Consider the following 11166-nt stretch of genomic DNA (forward strand, 5'->3'; position numbering starts at 1 on the left):
AAGACCAGCTGTTTTGCAAGGAGTATAAATCCTTCCATTCCCCACCATCCAGTCAGAACTGAAGAAGCTTCTTGGATGAGAAGTGAAACATCTTCAAAGAAAAACAAGGAAGTCCGGTTGCCTCATGAAAAAGCACCTTTGAGAAAGATATAGATGTGTACTCAATTGGAAATATGCGTTGTTAGAATTGTATTTTACTGCGTAAGCTTAGCAGTGTAGAATATCATTGCTTGCCAAACTTATGAAAAATTAATTTCATCCTGTCAAATAGCATCTTACCTATAATAATCTAGATGATAAATACAGTGGGTAAAATTAATTTAGGAAACTGAAGTATTCCTTCATAATCTGTGAATGCAGAATTAATTTTTAAAATTAATGTTTTTCTGAAGACCTCCCATTCAGAAGGTTGAGGGTTCAGTTGTGGGCAGTGACAGATGTTTTTCAGGGCACAAAGAAAAAATATCTGCTGCGAGCTCCGCGTAGGTGTCAGGAAGGGCATCCAGCCAATAAACGCTTAGCTCCATTCAGTCACCCTGACTCCATCCCAAAGCAAGGGATTACAAGATCATAAAAAGAAAAAAAACGTTTTTCTTAATTATTGTGTAGCAGAATCAGAATCATGAAACCTTGTAAATAGCTGGTCAGGCTTATAGTGAGTGTTGTATGTGAAAGAATGATGCATACAGTCAGTCTGCTCTTTTCAATTAGGCAAATGGGCCCTCCATCTGATGAATTAATTCTCCTTTATAAGCATCATTAGAATTTGAGCCATTCCTTTTTTATCATGGTAATTATTAGATCCATATATTAGGAAAGAAGTCATATATTTTACTAGCTTTATAAAAGATGTTCTAGTTCAGTTATGGCTGCCTACAATTCATAGGATTGGTGGCAGACATGATAGATCATCCCATTTTTTGTGAATTACTCTTATCTTAGGAACATTTCCTAAATATAGTTACTGAATTTTGGAAATTCAACTGGATTTCAAAAATCCAGGATTTCTCAGTAGGCTTTTCTTCCGTGTTGGTAAAATGGTCTAAAAGTTAATCCACTTCAAGAATTTAAAATAAGTAGAAGAAGCACATCAGAACCTTTGCTGATCAGTGAAGAGTATTTTTTCTCAAAAGAAAACAAAGCTGCAAATGCAGAGAGGAGATGGGAATACAGGGAATCCTCAACTTACAACCACAATTCAGAGTGGAATTTCCACTGTTGAGCAAGGTGGTTGTAAAATGAGTCACACCCAATTTTATGGCCTTTTTTGCCACCATTATTAAGCAAATCACCGTGGTTATTAAATGAATCACACAGGTTGCTAAGCAAACCCCGCTTCCCCCATTGACTTTGCTTCTTGGAAATCCTCAAGGAAGGTCACAAATGGTGTTCATGGGATCCTGGGACACTGGAAAGGTTGTAAATGTAGACTGGTTGCAAAAGCACCCAAATGTTAATCATGTGACTGCAGTCATAGTGCAAGGATAGGTGTAAGCCACTTTTTTCAGCACCATTGTAACTGAACAGTCATTAAACAAATGGTTGTAAGTTGAGGATTACCAATATGAAACAGCTTGATTTCTCTAGGTTTATTTGTGGTAACTGCAAAAAGCGAGAAGAAAACAAATCCTGCTGCTATCACTGGCTTAAAGTAAACCCTGCCACTCTCCCCAATAAATTGTTGTAAAATGCCCTTTAGGGAGAAAATGGACAAAATGGTGCCCCTCCCCAGTTTGTGGTTGCAAATGAAAAGACTTTCAAGAAGCTTTGGCAGAAAGGTGGAGAGATTCAAATTGCCTAAGCAGATGTATTGATCTGCTGAGAACTTGCAATGTGTGACCAGATGGGGGAGATGGAGAACCATTGTTATGAATTGTTTAAAGCTGCAGTACAAAATCCACTCAAGGCCCGCCCTCATTTATTTCAAATGATTTCACTAATTTAGTGCTACAGTGCTAATTTCCTAATCTGATGTGAACAGTTGTTCTTGACTGAAGCACTGCCAGGCTGCCAACTCAATAAAAGGGAGTTGTACAGTTTGCAGTTACCTTTCTTACAGTGAATAGCAAAAGGAAAATGCAATAGTAGAAAATTATATCGGAGCATTTGTATACTCCCATGGAATCCAACCTTTCAACTTTAAATCTCTGATTTAACCCAACTCTTCATGGCTGCACTAGGTTAAGTGAGAGTATTTTTCTTAGCTTTTTACTAACTTTTGCACATAACTGTCAGTTCTTCTTTTTCATGATGAAACTCATTGCTAAATATGAATCTAGGGGGCTTCCAATAATACTGTGGACATTTGTATGTTTGCTTACAGGTAATTTTGCAGGTATGTAAGGTAGTCTTTCATTTGGAATAATAAATAGCCGGTGAAAGGGTATTAAGGAAGAAAGAAACAGCATAGATTTGATGTGGCTCCTGTTCACTTGTCCTTGATCCCAAGTGCTAATTAATTTACTGCTGTGGATACTGCTCAGTTGATACTGTATCAAGATTTGCCTCAACCTTGGTATAATTTTTCAAGGGTGATAGTATGGGGATATTAGTCTTGGTAAATTGGGCCTTAGACCCATCCAATCCTTCATGTGTTAGGGGAACCTCACAAATCTGGAAAAGAGGATGCTGACCCTCTTTTATTATTGATTCCCAGTAACCAGTAGATGCAACAGCATACTGCCTCTGATGAAATGGTAGATGACTTGCTTTCTACTAAGGTGAGCAGAGGGTTAATGTAGTAATCCCTTATAAGGCTGGTGGGGCATAAAGCTACAAGTGGAAGACGCATGAGGGGAAGGGCAGAGAAAGGAAAAAAGAGACAATCAGTCAATAATGAAAGAGGAAGACAAATGGCCCTAATAAGTAAGCTCAACTCTGAGTAACTAAGCATAGAATTTTGTATCTCTAAACAGCAACTTGCATCCCATATTTTCAATTCATACGATTTTTGTTTAATAAAGTTTTAATTCTTTCAGTTGAGTAAATGAGTGCATAACACACTCTATATATGCCCTAAGGTATGTGCCACAGGAAAAGAACTTATAAGAGAATATCAATAAAAGAACTCATTTATTTTGGGGTGGTAGCATTGAGATTTTAAGTTATATTTATCCACCTGAGGTATTTAAATGAAATTGTGCTGCTTCTTACCAAATAAACATGGTTTTACAATATCACCTATGATGATATGGTAATAGGTACTCATGCACATTAGGAGCAATGATTATCTAACCCCTACCCTCTTAAAATTATCCACAAATTTTGCAGTAGAAGCATAGAAGTACTTCCGTCAGTTTTAAAGTTCCCAACACTTTATTTCAAAGTGGATGATCTCAAATTCTAACATTGCATGTGAGAGAAAAATATCCACAGTATTTATGCCCATATGATTTAATATACAGTATCTCCTCTTACTCAACATCTAAGCAAAACAGCCCTTGTCGCTGTAGGCTTTTCTGATAGAGGAGCTGTTCCACCACATTTTAGTTGCCATTTTTTGCAACTTTCTATATAACATTTTTTTAAAAAATTATTTAAAAACACAATGAAGGAAAAAAGCAGGAAAGTAAGAAAAACAGGGCAAAAATACAGATTTACAAGCATTTTACTTATTTGTTTATCAGTGTCACCCATTTCACTATCAAGCAACCCTGGATGGCTTAGTGTCATAAAATGACATTGGCATAAGGTTAAATTAAAAAATTAAGGTAATCTCAGATCAGTGCTGCATATTAAACTCTTATATGAATGTAGAACTTTAGAACAGTGTTTCCCAAACTTGACAATTTTAAGGCATGTGGACTTCAACTCCCAGAATTCCACAGCCAGCAACGCTGGCTGTGGAATTCTGGGAGTTGAAGTCCTCATGCCTTAAAATTGTCAAGTTTGGGAAACACTGCTTTAGAATATTCTATTTATCAAGGTAATATACAATATGAAGAATAACTAGTCTTATAAATCATAAGTCAAAGAATTACAAAGATTTTTTGTCTAAATTCTTATTTACCAAATCAAGGAAAAGTTTAGATCTGAAAACCTTATATTACAAGAAATCCAAGCTTCCAATGCAGTAGAAACCCATATGTGAAATTATAATCCATGAATGTTACCAAGTTGAGTTAAATTCTGTATCAGATAGTTTTTCAAATACAGTTATTTTTGACATTGATGCATACTCCCTATTTTAAAGTGCAGTGACCAGAACTATATACAACACTCCCAAATGTGATTTCTATAAAAACATTATTACAGTAGATTTATGTTCTATTCCCTTCTTAATGATATCGGCATGGAATCTGCCTTTATTCAGTAGCTGCACACCAAGTTGACATTTTTATTGAGATAACTACCATAACTCCAGATGCCTCTCTTAATCAGTCACTGCTAGCTCAGATAAAAAGATTGGAATTGTTTGTGCTTTCCTTTGTGCCAACATGCATCATTTCGTTCCTCTTTACACAGAACTGTATTTACTTACTTCCTTGTTTAATAGCAATTTTAATTGAATCCATACAATTCCTGGACAATGTAAAATGTTTCAAAAATATAATTTAAAAATTAAGTAAATATGATGGTCACTTGAACAGAACTTAAGGTTATAAACTTGCTAGATTAAAATTGTTTCCTAAAAGATTTGATATACTTTTAGTAGTAAGATATCCCATACTTTTAATAGTAAGATATCCCATAAGGTAAGGGCCACCACTGAGAAGGTTTGTTGCCTGTTTCATGTCCAATTATTCTCACAAAGGGGAGATCCTCAACATCCTCCCTAGATGGGCAGATGGTAGATACAATTCTGGCAAAGCATTGCCTAATATAAGTCACTGCTGTGCCCTAAAGGACTTCATAAGTAATGATCAGCACCTTTAATGGGCCTGGTAGCCTACTGGTAACCAATCTGAAATAGGTGTTATTCTAGACTGACAAGGTAAATCCATCAGCAGTCTTGCAGCTATATTTTGCATTAGGTTGTAGTTTCTGGGTGATCGCCAAAGCCAACCTCCACAGAGTGTATTGCAGTAGTCTTAACAAATTATCAGATAAGTAGTAACTTGTCATGTCATTCTGCTTGAGGTAGGGTAGTAGCTGGCACATTAGCTGATGTCAGGCAAAGGCTTCTCTATCCACAGCTTCCACCTCTGATTCATGAAGCTCCAAGAGTCTACACTACAATATCTCCCGGGTTACAAACCAACTTTTTGGAGAGGATTGTAACCCAGGGTTATAATACAGGGACCAATATTATTGGATTGCCCAGATGTTTACTGAGAAACAGCAACTCTGTCCATCAGATTCAACTGGCTCAAAAGAATCCTATGTTACCACACAAGACACTGCCTCACTATCACTTTAGATTGTCCAACTGGCATCTAGAGTAGAATGAATATGAGAGGCATTTTCTCCCTAAAGTTGCCTAGGTTACTCTAAATAGGGCTTCCAGGCACAAAACTGCAGATGCAGCAAATATGAATTTATACTTGTCTACTTTGATTGCCACTGTATAGTCTCAAACCTGAGCTCTTAGCAGTGCTTGATTGCATCCAAAACCATTTCCTAGTGTGGATATATCTTCCTAGAGCTCTTTTTTATTTTGGAGCTCCAAGTTCTTGTTAGAAATCTCTTTTTTATTATAATATCAAATGTGTTTATAATGTCGAGTGAACATTTTGATATTATAAACAAACTTGGCCACTTCACTGCTCTACAGATTGTTTCTGTACAAGTTAAAAAGTATTGGTCGCCACACACAAAAGATCCTGCTATGCACACCTTGCCACTATGAAAATTGTCTACTTACACATTTCTATGCTCTGTTTCCTACTTTTAACCAATCACCAATCCATAAACAAACTCTTCTTCTTATCCCATAACATGTGTGTTTGTTCAGGGAAGGTCTCAGAGACAAGTCTTACCTTTGCAGAAATCAAAGGAATTCCTTTCCATCAAAGCTCAGGCTTCTGTTTATTTTTGATTGACCGATTATGTGTCATCAAGTTAATGTTGATTTCTGGTGACCACAAAGATTTTGTCTGTTTATTTCCAGTATTTAGTAATACCTGCACCAATTTTTCTAGGAACAGATATTAAATTGTTTTATAGTTTTTTATATTACTCAATTCCTTTTTAAAAATTGGGCTCATGTATTTAAACTTTAGAAAACTATTTGGTAGGCACTTTTTCATCTGAGGATTATTTATTTTCAGTGTGTTAATCTGACATCTATTTAAATATTTTATTACTTCTATTTACCTCAAATTGCTCAACTTCCTTCTAGCAAGCCAGTTTAGGCATACCTATTTGTCCTATACCCTCATCATTGGTGTCAGATGTAAAGACTGAATTCCCTTTCCTTGCTATTTTCCTAGCATACATATTTAACCTCCCTCCCACCTTCCCTAATTATCCAATAGCCTTTTTTTTTCAGTTTCCTATTCCAAATATATTTGAATTCCTGTTGTTCTTTCTCTTAGTTTCTTCATGCTCTTCAAGTATTCCTGCATCTTTTATTTTATCAGTTTGTTTCTTTTGGTTCTTCTCATTCTCATTCGGCCATGCATTCTTTCTTCCATATTTGTTGGATGTATATCCTACTTTCAACAGGAGCTGAAGGAAGAACTCTTTGCTTTAATGCATTGCTAAGCTGTTCATTAGCCCCTTGGATTTTGCAATACCTCCCTTTAGCTTAGTATATTTACTAACAGATTCCATTGATAGCATTTTGAATAAACTCCAAGGGTTGTGGAGAGAAATTCCTTTTTTTAATCTCCATTTCAACTTTATATTTACCACTTTTCTCATTTTTAGAAGTTGGGGGGGGGGTTGAAGTGAATTGTGTCAATCCTGAATTTCTTTTCAGGCCTCCCCTTATATCCACTGCTTATAGCAATATTAGTTTCCAATTAATTCAATAACTTCTAGGTCTTGAGCAAGCTACTTAACATTATGTCCTGAGTTGCATTTATCCTTTTTAGCTCCCTGACTGGCTATTCTAGGGCACAAGAATTTAGAGCGCTAACAATTAGCTTCAAAGCATACATTTTTCCATTCTGTAGGAAGACAGAATTTGCCCATTATTATTATTTCACTTTCATGTGTTAATGCGGCAAATCTCTGATTAGAGAGTCACAATAAGTTGACATAATCAATTCGGGAACAAAACTCTCTTGCGAGCAATGTTTATTTGGGTAGGCAAAAAGCAACAAAGCCATCCATGTGGTTTCTTGGCAATATTCTCAGAAGTGCTTTGCCAGCTCCTTTGTCCAGAATGCGGGGAGGGGGGTTGCCACCCAGGTGGCGCTTTTTTTTGCATAAAAAACAACTAGAACCTGGGTCTTTTTGCTCCTAATTCAGTGCATTAACCACTATGCCAAACTTGTTCTTGGGAGGTGCTTTCTGGGACCTAAGTCTAATATAAAGAAATAAACAGGATCCCAAGAATTACTTTTAGGACTAGTACCTCCTTAAATAATTCATGAACTATCATGAGGAAGGTGATCAATTGAAAGACCAAATTTATAGTGACATCAAGTGTCAGGACAATGAAAATTCCAATTAGCTGCCAATAGCATCCAAAAGAATCTCGATCTTCAAATCATAATCATAATAATGAGGAGTTAATTGAAAGTGTCAATGCTATTCAGTGAAAAAGGAACATTCAGTGTCAATCCTGCTAGGTAGACCAGACCAAGAAATCAATTCCATGGAAAGGCTAAAAGCATTTTTATCAAGATTGGCTATAATACGGGAATCATGCGAGTTAGATAATGTTGCAATACCTCCAACTACATTGGTTCAGTGAATTAGGAAGATGCCGAGCCAAATATTATCTCTGTTATGAATTTAAAATAAGTTTTAACCTTCTGCTTGCATATCTCTACCAAAGTAATGTTCCTTACTCTCAATGTAAAGATACTGTTCAATGTAGACACCAACGTGGAAAAAAACCAAAATACTTCCTCACCAGCAATCAACACCTGGCTGAACAGAGAGTAACACCAAGATTAACACTAGACCAACAATCAAGAAGTAAACAATACCCCAATCAAGGTATTGCCAACCCAGACAAACAAGCTAACAGTAAACAACAGCCTAATCAAGGAATTATTAAAACCATTCTCACCAATACTGACAAGGCAAGCCACTAATGTATAAAATGGGAGCAAACAGCACTCCCTTTTGCAATGATGATGTTAATTAATTTGGTAATGAAACATCTGCAAGAAAACAACCAAGATCAGAGAGCACCAAGGACCCTACAAATATTATCTTCTATCAGACTTTCAGAAGTTGAATTAAAATAAAACTGCTGGCCACATTTGAATCTGGAAAGAGCAATTAAGTCAAATATACCCACTTTAACCAAAATGAAATGAGTATTTTTCCACAAGGCATAGAATAATTGTATCTGCTGTTGCGGTTGGGTTGATTCTCCTTTCCCTGAATTTATTAACAGATAACCAACATTTCCAAACTTGTCTTACTTCCTTAGGTCTGCAAGTTCTACTCTACCTGTGCTAATAATAGCTACCAGACCTCCACCTCCTCCAAGCAGATTGAGCCCAGCCTGTGAGATCAAGTAGGGAGGAGCTGCTTTTGGTCCCACGTTTCCGAGATATCAAGGGAGCCACAGCTTCTCCATAGCTATGCCAATGCTACAGAATGGCTCCCAACTGAAATCAAATTGGGCCCCTCCTTGATAGGTTTTAGGAAGTTATTAAAAATGACTTTTTTTTAATAGAACCCTTTTTTTGTCTCCTATTTCGGTTTTGGTTTTTCAATTTGGACAGCTTGTTTTAATTCTGTTGCTGTTTTTACTGTGATAGTGTAACCAACGAAAATCAGAAGATTATGGATGGATTAAATTGAATAAAGGAAGACTAAAGTGACACATATTTCTTGGCTCTAACAAAATATTTACAATGCACACTTATAATAGATCACAGGTGCCTGTATGAAGCTTTCCATGAGGCTGTGGCACTTGACATCTAATTCACGTGGTTGCTCTGAACTTGCTTTTACGCCACTTGCGTACATTACCTGTTTTTGTTTATGCTGTTCAGCTAAGCATGCTAGATAACTTTCAGCTGTGTTTCAATGCTCTTGCATCCACATCCTGAACTTCCCTGACAAAATTCCAGCCTCTAAAACGCCAGAGTCTATGAAAGGGCAGGGAGTTAATATTCTAGCCTCAGAACAGAATTGGAGCAGGCTGAGCTCCCTGAATTGATCAAACTGCAGCTGCTGCATCTGTAGCAAAGTAAAACCAGGCCTTGGAGGTCCTGTTTATGCCAAGGTTTTGCTGAGGTTGCCTTTGTGGTCTGGGCTGCTCATATGTCCTTAAGCAACACGCCACCAGAGGCCCAACTAGGCAATTTAACTCTGAAAACTCAGTGGGATTATACAAAAAGGAGTATCTCAGTTTGGGCTTTGTTAGCTTTTTAATAAACTATTATACATCTGGCATTGTGAGGCAAGTGGTGTTTTGTGAGGGGACTTCTGTGGAATTTGCAATAGGACCTTATTTAGTAAACAAAAGCCCCTGAATGCCAGCTTTCACTAGAGCAGTAGTTTCTCAACCTTTTTAATGCCGCGACCCCCCCCAACCGGTCATAAGTCGAGGACTACTCAACTGGTCGTAAGTCGAGGACTACTCAACTGGTGCAGCACCGTTTGCAGAATGGGATTTTTGGCGGGCTCAGCAGGGCAGAGACAGCCTGGACAATTCCTATTGGCTTTGAAAGCCAATAGAATTAGACTCTATTCAAGAGAGTCTATTCTATTGGCTTTCAAAAGCCAATAGAATAAAAGGGAGTAGCACAGCTAAGGAAAAGGGGAAAAAAATGGCGGACTGCATTGTTTGGCGACCCCATGAAATGATCATTCGACCCCAAATGGGGTCCCAACCCACAGGCTGAGAACCACTGCACTAGAGTAAAATTGGCCTACTTGATCTCCAAGATGCTGTCACTCATTGGGAATGTTTCAGCTACTGATACTCCATGCTTCTGAACACATAGTAGCACTTTTCTCTGACAAACTTAAGTGTAGGGCAAATCTGCACAAAGTCCAGGGACATCGTTGGGCAGTTTCCTAGGGAATTGCAGCCCAGATAAATATGCTGTAACTCAGCCTTCTTCTACAAGGTGGCCTCTAAACATGGCAGAAGTGCAACACCCCAGTTGGAAAATGTTGACATACAGTACTTGGTCAGGCTGGGGACGCTACAGCAAATCAACTCCTCAAACTCTTTAGTCCTGACTCCCCATCCCCCTTGCTTGTCCATATTCCACAATCCCCATTCTGTTTCCTCAATATCCTGGCCTTTATTTACATTTAGCTAAAAACAACTGGTGTGGTATGGCTTCTATCTCCTCCTCTCCTCCCATGCACCTCCAATGATTTGTTAGATTTTGTCCCAGGTCCAGCATCCCTCCCCACTCCTGTACATAAATCTGTTATCCTTGCTTTGGGAAGCCTCTGCACCCTTCCCTTCTCTCCCTCCACTCTGGAGCCTCCTGGGGCGCAAGGCCCTCCTCCCCTTCTCCTACACACCAGGGCGGCCTGACCTCTTCTCAGAGGCAGATCAGACAGTTCCTGCTCCTGTCCGTGACTGGAATAGGCTGGCTGGATTAAACATTCCTTTTGCTGGGCAGGGAGGGGGAGGGCTGGAGTCGATGCATTGGGAACAGGGGGCCTGACCAGCGAAACATGGCTTTTCTTGGCAGGAATGGAGCAAGCGCTTAATTTCTGCCTATTGCTTGGTGGGAGAGGGAAGGGGGATTAGCATAATCACCTACAGCGTTTCCCTGGAGAGCCCGGATTGCCCAGGCATGTGGAAAAAGGAGCTGAAGAGGAGCCTCTGGCTACTGGTCACCGGGGCTGGCTCAGTCCATTAGAAGTGGGAAAGGTCAGGGCACTTTCCCAGCTGCTATCTGTCCCAAAAGATGCTTTGCTGGACGGTTGGGACTGTGGCTACTTCGCCCCAACTGGGCACCCCAAATGTGTTGGCTTTCACCTCATCCCGGGCCAGCACATACTGGAAAGCCAAATCAGCACTGTAAAGTTTGCATAGGGGACTTGAAACGAAAAATAAACTGCAAGAATGGAAAACGTGTTGGATACTGAGAAAGAACCTGGCTTAAGCCACAAAAGTAAAAGATT

At 38.7% G+C, this 11166-nt stretch overlaps 1 protein-coding gene across 1 annotated transcript in view; it reads left to right on the plus strand.

Moving 5' to 3' along the window:
* The window catches only part of ZNF346 (zinc finger protein 346), a 33259-nt gene extending 24362 nt beyond the window's left edge, over positions 1-8897 (plus strand). Inside the window, exon 7 of the mRNA XM_039356747.1 lies at positions 8495-8897. Within this exon, the coding sequence (XP_039212681.1) occupies positions 8495-8585 (91 nt within the window). The 3' untranslated portion in view covers positions 8586-8897. The remainder of the gene's footprint in view (positions 1-8494) is intronic.
* The last annotated feature ends 2269 nt before the right edge of the window (positions 8898-11166 follow it).

The sequence above is a fragment of the Crotalus tigris genome, unplaced genomic scaffold (genome assembly GCF_016545835.1).
Source record: "Crotalus tigris isolate CLP2741 ecotype Arizona unplaced genomic scaffold, ASM1654583v1 scf7180000018829.1913635, whole genome shotgun sequence".
Lineage (NCBI taxonomy): Eukaryota > Metazoa > Chordata > Lepidosauria > Squamata > Viperidae > Crotalus > Crotalus tigris.